At 38.3% G+C, this 17,730-nt stretch overlaps 1 protein-coding gene across 1 annotated transcript in view; it reads right to left on the reverse strand.

The window, feature by feature from the left end:
- Positions 1-17,730, reverse strand: part of btbd7 (BTB (POZ) domain containing 7) — a 55,427-nt gene that overhangs the window by 33,487 nt on the left and 4,210 nt on the right. The window contains exon 2 of the mRNA XM_007258200.4: positions 1,519-1,761. Within this exon, the coding sequence (XP_007258262.3) occupies positions 1,519-1,600 (82 nt within the window). The 5' untranslated portion in view covers positions 1,601-1,761. The remainder of the gene's footprint in view (positions 1-1,518; positions 1,762-17,730) is intronic.

Raw genomic sequence — 17,730 nt, forward strand, 5'->3', positions numbered from 1 at the left:
CAAATTTGCACCTAGTTATTACATAGCTTTTAAGGTATTACATGACACAAGAATTTAAAGCAAAGAAGTTTAAACTAAAAACAGTTAAGCAGGAACTAAAGTGAGCCTATAATTAACATTTTTTCACTTATTGTTTTTTGTCTAGCACCTCAGTAGCTTTAGAGATAATGAAAGCGACCAGCCCGGATTCAGTGTTAAACAACAAAACAGAAAAGATGCTTGCTTGTCTGGTTGTACTGTAACCAGCTGCGTCTTAGCCACAAATAACACAGTGCAAATCTGGAACTGCAGCAGTGTGCCCTTGGGAACAAGGACTTCTTAATTATTTCAAGATTGCTCATCTGCTGATTTAGCTTGATTAAACATTAAAAAATCCTTTAATTTGTTAGCTATTAACTTGCTAGTTTCAGGATATTTTGACAATCTTAATGAATTGTTACACAGAAGAAGCCAATTTCAAGGGCTTTTACTTCCATATTTTCCAATTGACTTTGGAAAAGTGTGAGACCTCCAAACCAGAGGGCAGCGTAAAACATGAACATGATTTGTTTAACACAAGCCACATTAGTTTTTATACATATTAATAATATGCCAACTAAGCTGTACATACTTGTTTTTAATTTGAATCAACAATTGTGAAGAACAAGACAAGAAACCTGCCTACATTGGATGGGAGTGTTGCAGCTGTATTTTTGGTTGCGTTAAATGTGGTCTCCATTGTTTGTGAGAGGTGTAGTGGGGATTGTTAGCCCTGCTGTGTTCTGATACTCACTGTACTGGGCTAAATGATGTTCTCTCAAGAGGTGTACCCAGTTAGTGATGATGAAAGTCTTTACTCTCCTTTCTCCATGAGAAATGTTAGTTTTACACATTCTACAATTTAGTGAGTTTGATTCATATAAAGTAAAAAAAAAATGCTTAATAATTGTCTGCTACATGAGAAAGTTCTGCAGCTCCATTTTTTCTGTTGAACAGCTTCAAAAACATGATCATTTCGATGTAATTAAAACCCATTATTTTAGCTCCTAAGCAAATCTTCATTCAGCGACAAACATTTAAAACAGCTAAACAGGGGGTGGGTGGCGTCTCTGAACAATATTTCACACGTCTATTTAGTGATAAAACTCTTGCGTCTGGACGGCAATTAAAAAAACAGGAGGATCAGTACGTTTTTTGGCTTTCTCGGTCACATGACATTGCGTTCAGTAGCTCCTCCATTTCCACTTGCTGTTTTGTTTACGTGGATCTTTGTGGAAAAGCGCGCCGAAAGTGTAATTATGGAGCGTAGCAGTGGACAAATAGCTATTTTATTAGCGATGTGAGTAGGGATGGGACTAAAATTACCGAGTTCGGTAAAAACAGTAGATAATTCAGCCTGTAATTTACTCAGAGAACGTCTGCGAAAAACACATACATGGTTGTTCCGGATGAAAATAAAATCACAGAGGACCCCCATGAAGATGTGTTCAAAAAGAAAGAAAATAAGGAAAGAAAGATAGAAAGAGGAATATAGTTTACCTATAAAGGTCTGCTGGGTCTGTGAATGTCCCCCGAAGCGAGGGGAGCACGAGTGAGGATAGCTGGAGGCATTAACACCCATCCTCTTCCCCTTCTTCCTCCTCCTCCTCCTCTTATTGGCATGCACTGCTGGTGCCACTCTGCTAAATCATTCCGCTCCAGAGAGAATTCACGAAGTAGCTCACAGCTTCACTCATTCAGGCCTGTGTGGATGAGCTGAAACTGGAGTGCTACCAGCCATTCCTGAGAGAAGAGCAAGAGAGAGAGCAAGAGAGAGAGAGCGAGAGAGATGAAATTTCAGATTAAACAGTCTAACTTATTGTCCCATCCATTCCATTATAGTGTTTTACAAGGAATAGAACTGAACTTTCGACATATCTGTCTTTATATGAACAACAACAAAAAGCCTATTCCAACCAGGGAATGGAGTCTTTTGCATAGGTTATTACAAGTGTGCAGTAATTAGACAAAATACCCTCTGGCAAAACCTGTAAAATCAGCCTGAATATTGCGAAGGCGAATTTTACAGCACGTTTTTTTTCCCTACTATATCATTTGTGGAATTACCAACAAAAGGACAAGAACAAAGTTCTTTCAAAGCTAATATTTTCAGACCTAATTAAATGTCATTTTCTAGCCACAACAGATAGTTTGGGTATCAACATAATCACTATGTAAAGAGCTGCTATTGCTCTATACAGGTATTTATGCTGTGCTTTATTCTAGTGTCTAGGCTTGAGCTGGCTGACAAATGCTGTGCAGAGGGGAAGTCTGCAGCAGACCTGAGATACAAAGGCGTTCCTCCCTTGTGGGATAAACTTAACACCTATTCCACAGAATACCAAGGAGCAGTTTCCCAGACAGGGACCAAGCCTAGTCTTGGACAACACAGCATTTTGAACAGAGATCCATTGAAGTTTGAGACTAGGCTTATCCCCCTTTTTTTGGAACCAGACCATTAGTGTTCAGTTTAACTTTTTGAGGAAGAAACACAGCCTTCATGAGGTACACCTTCAAATCCCAAGCTCATTTCCAGTTTGTCCTGATATTTAGCCTGCCGCAGACCCCTCCCCCACAAACTCGCCACACACTGAACCGCATTGTTTGTGAAATCTCCAGAAGAACTCGAAATCTCAGGTTACTCCAATTCTTTTGTCATCACAAACCCCCTGCTGTGGCACAAACTGAAAGCAAAAATTACAAAAAAAAAAAAAAAAAAGAAAGAAAGAAAAGAAAAAAAAAAAAAACATTTGTGGGGTCCAATTTCATTCCCAGTCAAAACAACGGAGGACCGTGCACGTGTAAGCCCATGTTTTGACTGATTAAGGTTTCCCCTTACATGCTGCGTCTGGAATGTTTTGAACATCAAAGTAAAGTCTATTAAAAAGCAAGCTTTGATCTTGAACGTTGAATAAAAGCAATAGAAAAGTGCTGTATGTCAGCATTGTGGGAGTACAAACTCGGAGAGCAAAGGAGCAAAATAACAGGCATCTGTACTGCAAGGAGATAATAGCACTAAACATACACACCTAGATTCAATAGCACAATGCTTTGTTACTATATAACCACTTTAAACAAAGTGGTGCAGCTATAATCGCAGGTAAAATATGTGAAAGTCACATATCAGGCATGACAACAAGCAATCTGGACTATTACTAGGGCTGGGTTTCGATATTCGATACCAAAAAGGTACAGACTGAAATGTCTTGGTACTACCGAGTAGCGAAAGGTAAAAAAAATAAAATAAAATAAACCGACGCCTGTTTGATACTTTGCATGAAAGGTGCATAAACACACCAAATGCAGAGAACACGCCCTGACGCGCACACAGAGAGTGCACACAGGGATCATGTTGGTGATCATTCAAATTTTCGGCACACCACCGTTGTGCTACAATCTCAGGCGCTCACTCTCGCGCTGTCTGTCGCTTACTTGCGCTCTCTCCCTCTCCCTCACACGCTCTCTCTCTCCCTCTCTCTCTTTCTCCTGAGATATTATAATACAGTATAAAAGCTCTAGTCTGCCAGGCCTAAACCACACTACACTATTTAAAAAAAAACTCTTAAAAACTAAAATACATAAAGCACTAAATGTAGGAAAAAGATTTGTAGTTTGAGCACAAGCAATGATTTTTGTTCTTAATAAAGCGCCACAAACATGTTCACTATTTGTTTCAACAAGATCCAAAAAGAGGAAGTCTCTCATGGTGACAGTATGAGAATGAAATTAAATAAATACGTTGTGTAATAATATTTTTTTTGTTGTTTGTTTTTTGGTTACCATTATGAAAAATGTATCTAAAAAAGCATTGTTAAGATATCGGTACCAAATTCAGTTTCGCATCTGTACCGATATCAAATATTTAAAAACGATATCCAGCCCTAACTATTACTAAGCTTTATTTCCTTCATTCTAAAAAGCAAACACCCAGACACTTGACGCCATGAAATTGCTTAATTTTCAGCCACAATATGCAATCAGCCTATTGATTACATGTATTCATTGTAGGTTGTCCTTGCTCAGAAGCTGCTGTAGTTCCTTGTTGGAACTACGAAGCTGGTGCATGGATGCAGAAGCACACTTATTAACAGCGAGTGCAGTCTCGCCTTAGCCTTTTTTTTTTTTTTTTTTTTTTAGAATTTTTAGAATGTAAATAATTATTGTGTCTGAGGAGAAAGCAAAGTAAAGATTTTTATACCACTAACTAGATACCCCTCTCAAGAATGCATGTTTTAGCTCATACTAGGGGTGGGAATCTTTTACTATCTCACGATTCGATTCGATTCCGATTTTGGGGGCCACGATTCGATTCAAAATCGATTTTTGATTCAAAACGATTTGATTTATAAAAATTTATTGAAAACTTATTGAAAAAAAAGCCTCCAAAATATACACTGGTCCTGGAGAAGGTAATGTGTTACAAAAACAATAAAATGTGCAGGAATGTGGGTCCTCAGTGACAGAGGAATCACTGGGATATCACAATGACGTTAATGAACAATAAATAAATAATAAATAACACTGATTTATTACCAGGCTACTAGCGGTGGTGTGTAGGTGACGCTGCTGGGCTGATGTGATGATAGCAGTGGAGCGCTAAAGTTCAGGAGCAGCTGCTGATTAACTAGTTAATTTTAGGCCGTTGTATTTCTTCAGAAAGGGGGCAGGAGGTGGAGAAATTAATTCATATTGTCCATTCCTTAATTCCTCTGTGATGGGGAGCTGAAATTAGCTCTGATTAGCTTATTGTTATTTTTCCGTTCCGCCTTAAATGCTGCAGCCCGCTGCCACCTGTAGCGTTATTTAAGGTGGAACTGGAAAGTTAGCTAGTTAGCTAGCTAACAGAAACTGAAACTAACTACTAGCGATCTTTTTTATGCTTGTTATGAAGCATTCTGCCATAAAACATTAAAACTACACGTTAATCTAAGGTAATATAGTGCTTGTTCTGCCATCTTACCGGTGATTCTCATACACCTACGCTCTGTGTGGGTCTGACGGTAAGTTCAAACTGCAGCGGCCACGGTCGCTTTGGGCAGTGGGAGGCGGAGCGAAAAACGCTTCGTGCCGCTGCAGTGTGAACTTACCGTGAGGGGTAGGGCCAAGGGAAGAAATGGGATTGGACCTTAGAATCGATTTTGGGACATTTTAAATCGATTCTGAATCGTAGTAAATGAGAATCAAGATTCTTATGTGAATCGATTTTTTGGCACACCTCTAGCTCATACAGAGAGTGGCAATTAGGACAGCAACATAAAAGACCTAATAAAGAGCTCAGAGTTTAAACATGCTTTTTTCTAAAAAGTAAAGGAAGTTTTATTGTGTAAAACAATCTACGAACACTGCAGAAGCCCTTTTATCACAATGCATCACTAAGTTTGCATTAAGTAAGTCCAACGGGGCACTTAGCCCCACCCATGATCAGCTCATTACGCTAAATGTGATCTTCCCCAAAAACACTGATTAATGTGTTAAGAGAATGTAGGTTGTCTATTTGCTCAGGCCAAGCTGTACTCCTGCTATTCACTGAACTGGCAAAGACAACCATTTTGCTACTAACAAGTCTTGCCAAGGTCAATGTTGTGCCTGCTAAAAGTGTGTTTTTGCCCCACAGGTAAAACAGGGCAGACGGATCACATGTGGTACATGACAACTTGATACACAGTTAAACAGTGTTACAGCATGGGAACCTGCAAAACCATAACAACTTTGTACAATGAACAATGAGAGGACCATCAATTTATCATTTATCAGGTTCAGTTCTGGACAGGAATCAAAGCACAGTCTGGCTGTTCTCCTGCTCAAACACACCTGACTCAGAAAGTAATCACCTGGCTCAGAAAGTAATTACCAGGTTAAGGTGCATTTGATTAGGGAAAAACAGCAAGCTTTGCTGCATTCAGGACTGAAACTAAACTATCCCTGGTGTAGCAATTTAATAAACATGTTTTTTTTTTTTTTAGAAAAAAAAAAAGAGGATCCAACTATAGGATAAACCAAAAATAAACAAAAACTCAGAAATAAGCCCTCCTCCTCAAGCACCAAGGATAAATTGATACAATGACTGCTTAGGGAAACAGAGACAACGCTCATTATATAGACGACAACACACAGCAGTGGAAAACATGCTAATTACAGTGTCTGATAAAACAACTGTCTCCCAAGATGAGTGACAGGAGTGGAGAAGGAATAAATGAATAGCTGTTTGAATGCTCCAGGGATCCAGAGCATGCACTGAAGCTCAGTTATGTAAGTAACGGACAGGGGCAGTCTTTGACGTATTCTCGACATCAACAGGGTGCCTCTGTCAATCGGGCAAGAAAGACTTTTTCTCTTTCCCAGGACACAAAGTACTTCTCAAACAGTTTAAAACTGCCACTGCCATTTAGTTCACTCCAAACACGTTATAAAATAGGGTGCTAAAGAATGCAATCCAGTTGTACTGTGGGCAAAAGAAAACAAAAATCATGAATAATTTATAATAAACATGAGATATTAACATCGGTGTGCGGTGTCACACTGAAAGCAAAGAACCAAAGACTAGAAGATAAAAAAAACTCAGTAATGCACAAAACACATGATTTGTCAGCCTGTTCAGGCTACTGCACTTGTGCAGACCTTTACATCGAAGGGATGTATCCCCACTAGCACAGTAGTCAGCTAGTTGATTGGTTAATTCAGTTAAGGGTCGGACTTTACCCGTAAACTGACAACATTGTTGGGCAACTGGTTGCCGGTCTTGTCAGGTTCAACATCTCTAAAAAGGACCTGTGCATAAACCTATTAAATGTGTTCATGCATGCTGTTTCAGGGACTGATTAAATCACACTGTAGACAAATCATATCAAATACAAATCATTTACTTAATGTGAACAGTCAAGATGCATCAAAGAAATCTGATCTTGTACAAAAGTCTGAAACTGCTTCTCCTGACTGACACAAATTCATCCTTTCAGGTTGAGAACAATTTTTCTGAGGTATAAAAAGTTGACCCAAATCGACTTAAACTGTGCAGTGTGTTGTGCTGCATTGAGGAAAAACGTAACAATCCCCCACAACTCTGAATCAGACAGCCAGCCTCTCAAGGGACACCTATTCCTGAAAGGCCGATAAGACTTACATTTCAGTTAAATGTCAGCTTCCCTGAATTTTTAAGCTCTATGGATCCTAGTTAATACAGCTTTAATATCTGACTCTCAAACATCAGCAAAGTTCATAAACAGATGTCAACTTAGCCTGCGCATCACAGGGGCTTTCCCTGAACTCATCCCACAAACTGACTGCCATCTTCAAACTGCCTGGGTGCGCCACATATGGTGGGTGTGTGCACAGAGATTTGATCTGGCCTTGACTGTAGAACCGAGGCAGCACAAGGCCCACTCATGTCTTGGCTGGAATCAGCACTGAACACTCAGAATAGCAAAACAACAGCGATAAACATGTTTATGTTAAATACTGCAAACAGTTCTATATCTAGTGCAGTGTAAATATAAGGCTACGAACTGAAACACCAAGTGAGTCAGAGAGAAGAAAGAAAGAAGACAAAGCCTAGCAAGAAAAATAGTACTGTAAAAAAAAAAAATCCCTAATCTCTCCGATATTAAAAAAGTCTTTTTACCCGACTCGGGAATCCCTGGCCTTCAGGATCTTATATGCAGGTGATGATGTTTCTGCCATGAAGGAAAATGCATCCAGAACAATGAGAGCGTGCACAGTAGCATGAGAGCAAAGAGACTGAGATCGAAAGTTAAATGTGTTTGGGGGACAACACTTTACCAGACCAGTGAGCACAAATAAATGTCCATTGAACAAAAAAATGGCTGGCATAAAGGACCCACTGTTGCAGTGCCTCTTCAGTCCTCTCCGTGTAAGAAGAGAGGGGAGGTAGGGAGGATGGGGTGGATGGAGGGCGGAGGGGTGTCGGCACCCTGTGGCAGCTTCCTGTCAGCGGTGGCAGGCTGGCTTATGTGAGACTAATGAGCGTGGACGGTGCCAAGCCACACCAGGCCAGCTGCAGGTCGTCTGATCCGGCCGGCCATGCTCTCCCCTGGAGCACAGAACATCAGAGCCACAGAAAATTTAACCGGAGCCTTGAATCTTTAATATGTATATGCCCGTGTCACAAGACATTTTCAGCATCAGCCTTCAGTTGATGTCCAGCCAGGACAAAAATCACTAACAGAGCAATACCAGAGAGCAAGTACCACCACATTATAAGCAGCGTATGCAGGACTTTCATGCTCCCTCATTATATCCAATAGAAACCCAAAATAAAACAGATGAACTAGCAGCTGACCTTGTTCACACAGACTGGCTGTCTATCACAGTAGTAACAAGACTCCAAAACCCATCGACTACAAGCCTGTGACTCTGCGGATGAAGGGGAAGTCGTGCTGAAGTGTGTTGCGCCTCCCCGCTGTCCTGTTCCTTCTGCTGATGAGGAGGCTTGACATTTCGTCAGCAGACACGTAGCCTCCTCCGACAGGCGCGCCCTTTATTCAACCCCTAACGAAAATGTGAGATTCAGCAAATACAATTCCAAAAACCGTCTAATTACATCTTAAAGGTCAGCCCAGTACAAGACAATGGGATGTTTCTGGGAAGCCTGGCCTCGTTCCAAAGGGTTTTTGTAGACAACAGAGGCGGCAATCAGTTTACTAAAGACGAAACAACACAGGGTGTATTGGGTTACTGTGTTGTTTAAACACTCTCTCCAATACAGTGCTTTAAATGAAAGCCACCATAGTCCCACAACACACTCTGACCACAGATCACTGTGTCATTCTTAAGGTAATAAACAGAAGCAAAGCATTGGGTACATGACGATATACTCAGGAACAATAATGATGATAATTAATATGGATTTATCCTGATGGATGATGCTCATTAAGCACAGGGTCGGGAGGTCAGAACTGACAAACATACACTGCTACGCTTTTCCCCCTGTCATTATCTTCTCCTGCATTCATCAACAGACAAGCCTGCCTGCCAGTCAGGGCAAAACATTAGAGCGGAGATATAAAGCAAGAAAAAAAAAATACAAATAAAATCCATGGGATTTCCCACTGGTATGAAAGCAGATGAGACTAGATCTTCTAAATGGCCTCATCTGGGTTTAAGAGATAAGACCCCTTCCCTGAAGCAAAGGGTAAGAGGGTGGTTCCCCCAAAGGATTCAACGATACCATCGTAAACCAAGGATCCTGTTCACATTCTCATGCAAGGTCCACGTCTCTGCACAAGAACAGACTCAGTGGTCTCACCACTACAGGCGTAAGACTTTTTGTCAGTATATTCTGACACGTTCATTAACATTTTTGCAACAAAACAACAAAAAATAACAAAGACAGAACAGTGTGATTAATATCCACCCATGTCCTTAATTACTGTGCATATCACAGCTCAGATTTCACATGCTATCCAACAAATTCATCCAGCAAAGAAACAGAGCATCTACAGCAGTATGCAACATATAATTCAACCAACATTGACAGTGTAAAAAATTTAATATTCAATAACAGTGGTCTTGAAAAAAATGTAACGATTTCTATGAGAGAAAAAAAAAAACTGACAAGACCAACGGAACAAATACTAAATTTGGCATTTTTGTGTAACATTATTGTTAATATGCATCTCAGTTAGAATGTGAAGGATTCAGAATCGATTCACAAATGGCAAAAGTCCATTCACATCTGCCAAAGTTTGCGTTTTGACCTGCTTGTATACACAGTAGAACTGTTTTCACAAAAAAAAAAAAAAAATTTTAATTGTTTTTCTGCCCTCGACTACAAATCATAGTTCAAAACTAGGTTTACCCTTATTATGATTTTATGTGGGTGGGTTGGGTTGAGTCTAGAGTCGACTCACAGAGTGAATCTTCTCAGAAAAAAGGTGCAAATTTGAATCAGTGATTCAAAACATTGATTCTCACCAAAGAGCGATGCTGCTGCAATTTTTAGAAACGGTAGGATTTCTTTCTAGCCATTTAGCGCTATGGTTTATGTTGATGTGTTAAGGCGTTCTTGAGTTATTAAGCTGAGAGAAAAAAAACAAAAAAAACAAAGTGCGATTTTAATGTCACGCGTGCTTCTCCAGCTTCAAATAAATTTGTTGTGCTTCTTTTCGAAGCAACCGTTTTCAAACACATCTTACAGCTAGGACTTGTTTGGTATGCGTTTGCTGCTGTATTGCTATTGTTATTGCTCGCTCACACACAGCTGATGGCAGGTTTATTCTTTCCAAGGCAGGTTAGAATATGGAGCTACACTTAATTTCCTCCATTAAAACTCCAACTTAGACTCAGCACACTACAATATTACAATTAAAAAAGCATCAAAACTACCCTGAGATAAACAAAAAGCATAATACTGTACGGCTTAAAATCAAGGACACTTAAAATTAGATTTTTACTTTCACTTCAGTACTGTTTAGTTCAGACCTCTGAACTTTTCAGTTAGATCTGAACCAAAGTATCAGGTGCAATGGTGCCTCAAACCACAATCTGGACCAAAGAACCAAATGTATCTTTCCTCAAAATAATGACTCATCCATCAACAACAGGGATTTTTAAATGATATAAACAACACATATGACTAAAACTCTACCTCTAAATAAGGATCAGGAACAAGCATAAGACATCTTAATCTACAACTCAATGTGCAACGTGGATGAAAAGCCGCGGTTTAAAACTAGTCTCTAAAGCATCCATTGCCCTGTCTCAAAGGATGCAAGTTAAAAGAGCTACAGTCTTACGAGACAGGCAGAGAACGAAATGCTGAGTGTGGTTGTCACAGCTCAAGGAGAGTTGGCAGGAATCCCTCTCAACTCAAAGAGCTTTAGCTGCCAGATTGGCCCGAATCCTGTCCATAATGTTTCATCTTCACAGCATCTGTAAAGACATGTCCTCCAGATCACTGTGATGAAAGAGTAACTATTTAATTCTCTTGATTCACAAAGCATCAAACAATGACAATTGTTCACTTTGCATTTAACACTTAACTTTTGTTTAGAGTTGAGTTACAATATTATGACCACTAGGGGTGGGCGATACGGCTCTAAAATAATATCACGATATTTCAGGGTATTTTTGCGATAACGATATACTTGGTGATATAGGAAAACTAAAATAATTCATTCATTTCAGGAATATAGTATAATAGTATAACAGGATAATCATAAAGTGCATACAGCATAAAATAATATAATGCAGCAAATAATATTGCAGAATATTTAGTGCATTCATATAAACTGCAATCTAAAACAATTATAAAATAAATACACCTAAAGCTTCACAGTAAATAATAGACTACTTTTAAGACAGAACAGCCCTATTATCACGATATGGATTTTTAATATTATGATATTTTTCTGTCACGATATATTGTATACGATATAATATTGCCCACCCCTAATGATCACATCCTTATTTTTACACGCATTGTCAATTTGTCAATTCAGCTCTACTGATCATGTAGAAGCAGTTTAATGTCATATATAGACTGTAGTCCTTCTGTTTCTCTGCATCTTTCATAATCCTTTCTCCATTCTTCAGTGGTAAGACATCATCTGGACATTTCCGATACCTCCCTTCTCTTTCAATAATGCACTAGGTAAAGAAATACATGCTGTAACACTTAAATAAGAAATTAAATTAGGTATAAAGCTACTTATATTTAGACACAGAAAGCATTATTTCAAATTAGCTTACTATTGAGGTGGCACAAGACACAGTTCCATGTATCGTATTGTGCACTACAAAGAGTAGAAAGCCATACGAGATTCAGTCCTAATCATACATGTGACTATTAAATGTTTTAAGAATCATTTAATGCAGCTTCCATCAATATTACAATGAAAAGTTATTTAAAACATGATACAAATATTACATCAGTCTAGAATGAGCGTAAAATACAATAAAATACAGTCACAAGGATATCTACCTGTCAATCATTCATTCTGTTGTTGAAGGTTTGCACAAGGCAGGTTTGGCTACAGGTCCTACATGATCCACTAAGTAACTGGCTAGGGGGATTAAATTTGCAGCACTGTGGTCACAGTGGGCAACCAGCCAGCAGTTTGCTGTTGGGAGCAAGTGGGTATCGTTGGCCGGGAACTGAGAGATGCAGCGATTTTAGCGATTATTTGTACTTTCTGAAGGAAGAGGATATTGTTCACTAGAAATGTACTAAAATGATTTGGATTAAAACAAAAATAGAAATACACAAGACACATGACAGTGAGTGTGTAATCCAACTATTTATCCTTCCTGCTCATGGTGCCTGAATGATAAGCCACTCATAGAAGCCTCATCTCTACTCGCCGATACTGAATATGCATGTTAGAGCCTTCATTAAATGACTAGCGTTAGCCTACTGTATATTTCTATGCGTTCACTTTCCACTTTCTGTAAGTTTGTAGTGTGTACAACATGTACGTATTTACAGCATAACGTTACATTTCTTATTCATCTGTGAGGTTTTCCATCTGATTGCGATCCTTTGAAAATTACGTGAGCGTCCCCGATTTCAGATCACATGGTCAGATCGGGGATATACATAGTATTAAAAAAATATTTAAATAAAAAAAAAAAAAACACACACATTGTTCACTTGTAGCATTTGGCTCAACAAATGCACAAAAAACATGATTTCCATCATGCTCTGGATACTGTGCTTGTGTAGATCTCCACATTGGCTGTATTGGGCATTGCAGGGTATAAAAATCCCCAAGAGAGCCACTATAGTTGGCTGTGAGATGCGCTCAAACTGTAACCTCTTTTAAGAAAATGCTGAAGACACATCTGTTTAGCTGCGCTTTTTCTGTGTAACTTTCTCTGCTGTGCACGTTGTTATATTGATTTTTGTTCTTAACTTTTTCATTACTTGAATATTATTTTAATTATAATGTCTTGTATTTACTTTTACTTTTTTTTATTTTCTTTTAACATTGTTCTTAAACTATTTTCTTAAATTACAATTATTCTTTTACATGTTTTTAATCTTTGTTTTAATCATGTTTGTTACATTTTCTAATTTGTAAAGCACTTTGAATGACCATTGTGTATGAAAGGTGCTATATAAATAAACTTGCCTTGCCTTGCCTATAGTTGGTTATATTGTCTTTGGCCTATACCACAAGGCTAACGTCAAGGTCTACCCGAATGACCTTTGTCATGATTACACCTAAATGAGGACCAGAAATTAAACAATACACCTTATGCAAAGCAATAGCATGTGTTAAAATGGTTAAAGAATGGCTGTACAATATGTCCAACTTTTTCCCTAATTTATGTCACGTTAGAATCTGGGTATCAATGTGAACATTAATAAAAACACAGAAAATATATATTGTCCAGCCCTAGGCTAAATGATTTAAAAGGTAAAAGAAAAAGAGAAAAAAAAAACTTAAGGGAAGAACTATATTTCTTTAGCTGTTTAATTTTAAAGCATAAGAGAGAATGACTTAAAAGTGAAAACCATCCAACATCTGTTTTCACCGATGGAGTAAAGGAAAAGAAACAAGAAACAAAATCAGCTCCAAGGACAGGGAAACAATAAAAGCAGCTCTTTTCTCAAAACTGATGTGAATAACGAAACTCTGACCCTCATGCATACCAAATTGTGGTTTCCCTGTACTTTCCAAGCAGACTGTTTCGAATGAGTAGTGATGAGGGGGAAAAGAGCTAAAGCAAGATTTCATAAAATAGCTGAGGGAAGTTTGCACTGTTACACCTTTCTCATCTTTGAATCTAAACTGTTCTGACAGTGATCGCACTCCACAAGCATCTAGGAGGCACTTGGTGTCTCGTTGAAGCCTCGTGTGGGACAGACTCCTAATGCATTATCAAAAACCTTAAATGGGTTGCCGAGTGCTTCCTGTCAACACAGTGAGCAGGCAAGTCAGTCAAAACGTCAGACTTTTGCAGAAAGCCACTTCCTAGACACTCTGCCCTAGAACAGAAACAGAGATGTGGGAACAGGAGAATAGTCCTCTAGTGTTGATTATTTAAAACTTTGAGGAAGGATGTCTCTAAAATGAATGAGCTGACTGCAAGACTAAATAGTACTTTGAACACCACAATTCTCTCTGGAAGGGAAAAACCAATGACACATCCTACTCCATAATAGCCTAATCTTGTAATAGCAGATTGCCAGTACAACCCACGACCACTTCCCTTTGCCCTCACAAATAATTACAGATTTTATTTCCATGTAGATCTGCTGTAACTGCACAAACTTGCCAACCTACTGTTCCAAAAAAAACGTGCAGAATCCCAACTGTACTAAAATTATTAAGCCAACTTACAGGTCAATCGACTACATTAGGAAATGTTTTGTTAAATGTATGCACTGAATGCCCTGATCAGTAAAGTACAGATTGTTCTAAAAAACGGCTGATATTCCTTTGAGAAACTAAGGAAGCGCATATCTGGCCTTGTAACAATAAAAGCACAGTAAGAGACCAGAAATAGTAATTATTTAGCATTATAAATAATTTCAAGTCCAATGTCACGCATTTTTATAAATGACCCAAAAACATAATAAAAGACCAACCAGGGACACACAGGCTACATGCCCAGTGAGAAAAAGCAAATGTAAAAGGAATACTGTGACTAAAGCACATTTGTACATTTGAGGGTCACAAAATGCTACTGCCAAGGACAACACAGGGCTGGAAGGAAAAAGAAAATGTGCCCCCATTTTCTTTCCCCTATCAATTTTTCCCATAGTCTCTCTGGTGATGGCAGGCAGAGGTCAGGCAAGTTTATTTTTAGAATGGGGGGAAAAAAAAAACTTCAAGTACAGAGGGAAAAACATATGGACCTTAATGTCTATACCTACATTAAGCAGGGTACTTCTGACTGAGTCTAAAAAAAACAGGCAGACTGTCAGGTTATCATATAAACATTTCATCATATGGAAATAGGCCTCATTTACAGCTCTCCTCATCACAGAGATTTGATCATAGTGAACAGACAGTCATCCAATCAAGATATAGCACATTTATACTGCCACTTTTCAGTGCAGCTTCTGCATTAGGGAATCTTATACAGGATCCTGACTGCATATTCTTTCCCTACATAATAATTACATTTTTAAATCAAGCTATGATAGCCAACAGACCTATGCAGGCATATGCTGGTGCATTTGTAATAAATACCAATAAAATACAACCTACGACATGATTAAAATATGCTCATAAACTAAATGTATAAACTCAAGTGCATTCATTAGGACAATTACTGTTTAGCACAGAACAGAAGAACTTGAGGTTCACAATGTGAAGTATGTTGAATTAATGATTCATTAAGCTTTTAGGCCCAGCACAGTCTGGCTACGTTAATGCAAATAAAAATCCATTAGCAACTGTAAACAACAGTCCTCACATAAAGTCTTTGTTTCACTGTCCTGATGGAAAAATCGTTACCAGACAATTTCCAAGCAGTCAAATATGGGACAATATATATCACTGATTTAGACAGAACTGTGAATATCTATCAGCTATGTATCAGTATCTGCCAATATTTCTCTGATTTAGCCGATCTGATTCGGGAGCTAGCAGCGTGCAGAGTACTGTTGGGGCTGTGTGGTCACAGGAAGCTGCAGTTTCTTGTCCAGCCGCTAGATGGAACTCTGGAGCTGGGTCACACCTGCCAATACTCGCTCAAGGAACCCTGCATTAGTACAGGCCTTAGCGAGGCTCTCGTAAGCAGCCATACTAGCTAAAATGAATGCTCCTCTGTGCCTCGTGGTAAAAGAGAATAAAGAATCAGTGAGTAACAGAGCTAGCTAACACAGCTAAACCACACACCACCAAGCGCTGCAGAAGAGAAGCAGTAACAGCAGCAGGAGTCAGAAAGATAAAGAACTCATGTTCAGACTGTTTTTAGTGTTGAAAAAGCAGTGATTTTTAGTTGTTTCCATCCTAAGCTCCATAGTGAAGACGATCAGAAATTGAAATCGGCCCCCAAAACACAGATCAGTCTATCTCTAAATTTAGCCAATACTGAGAGTCAACCAGATCATATGTATGAGTTAAGAATTATATCAACTCTGCGCAAAGGTCCTTTATTACAGAACCAAGTTCCTTGTTCAACCTCCATTTGGAACTACGGAGCTTCAGCTGGGATGGAGAACCTTGCCTGTTGGTAGTATGTGCCAACATTCTCATTAAGAGAAGAGAGTCAAGACTTAACATTACACACCAGATCTTACAAACCCCACTACTGGAATTCACAGACTCTCAGCTGGTGCTTAATAACACAAATACAAATACTGTTCTTGAGACACAAAGCATGAATAATACAAAAGCAATGCACAATGAGGCATTACAAAATTTATCTACATTCATTTCAGCCCATACTGAAAAGTATGTTTACATACTGCACTGTTGGCTAAGGTCATTTCAGACACTACTGAACACCCCTGCAATTGTAGCCCACGCCAAATGTGAATCTGTTTATGAGCCCAGGTGCTGTCCAGAGAACCGATCCTACAGATTGTGTAAAATACACCCATCAACCACAACAATAAAACCACTGATAAGCGAAGTGAACAATGAGCACCAAAGGCCCAGTAACCAATTTCTAAGCCGTACACATTCTCTGACTCTTCAAACCATGACCCCACAATAGCAGTCATGGCTTCTTCTAAGCAGCTGCCTAGCACAGAAAGTTTTAATAATTAAAAGACTATGACAAAAGAAGAAAACTTCTCCAGCAGCCTTACAACAAAATGCAGCACCTGAATTTTATTTTAACTTTTTATTTTATAGTTTAAATTTTATTTTAACTATTTATTACATAAATATAATAAATGGCTCATTTGGTCAGGTTGCTGCTTTATTTGTATTTTCTTTAAATAACTATATTATTAGCATATTTATAATTATTCGGATACTATTTATATACGAACAAACTTCAATACATGTTCTTGCAGTCAGTAAATGTGTTTCTCAATTTTATTAAAATATGCTTTTGTGCAGAATGTTACATACAAAAAAATTAAGAAAGATTTTCCCCCAAAAAATGTCCAACACTATTTTTCTAGCAACACTACTTGCATGTCAATGTTTACATTGCATTGGTCAAGTAATGATACAGGTCACAAAAAAATATAACAACATCAAAAGAACATCTAAACAAGCCTGATGCTTTCTGGACAAGTCTATCAGACTGATAAAGCTGAAGTATTTTTTTTAGCTGCAATGTGCAAAAATATGTGTAGAGAAAACTAGCTGTATGGGCATCATTTAATTATCATAAAATATATGTGGACATGACCTCAATCATTTTTGCTAGCCTTGTACTGAACACTGCATTTCCTTGATGAAGTGAGTCCATTAAGCGGAATGAGCAAATATGTTGATAAAACCACAACAATGGTTTTATTTTATTAATGTTTTAGTAATGTGGGAGGATTCCAAACTCAAATATTTAAAAGTTTAATGTCAAAACCTCCCTAATTAATTCAATATTGCTCTTTATAAATGTGTAGTGACATTATTATGCTATACGTATACATATGACATAAATCTTGACTTTAAATGATACTGATTGATGCAATTACTCCTATATTTTCAAAATAAAGATGTTAACAGGACTTAATCACACTGTCTGTATACAAGCTAAAAATAAAGACAGAATGGCTATAACAGGACAGTAATCCTAGACACATCTGAAGAGGCGCAAGCTTTGCTGGCTGCACATTCTGCT

The sequence above is a fragment of the Astyanax mexicanus genome, chromosome 1 (assembly GCF_023375975.1).
Source record: "Astyanax mexicanus isolate ESR-SI-001 chromosome 1, AstMex3_surface, whole genome shotgun sequence".
NCBI classification, from domain to species: Eukaryota; Metazoa; Chordata; class Actinopteri; order Characiformes; family Acestrorhamphidae; genus Astyanax; species Astyanax mexicanus.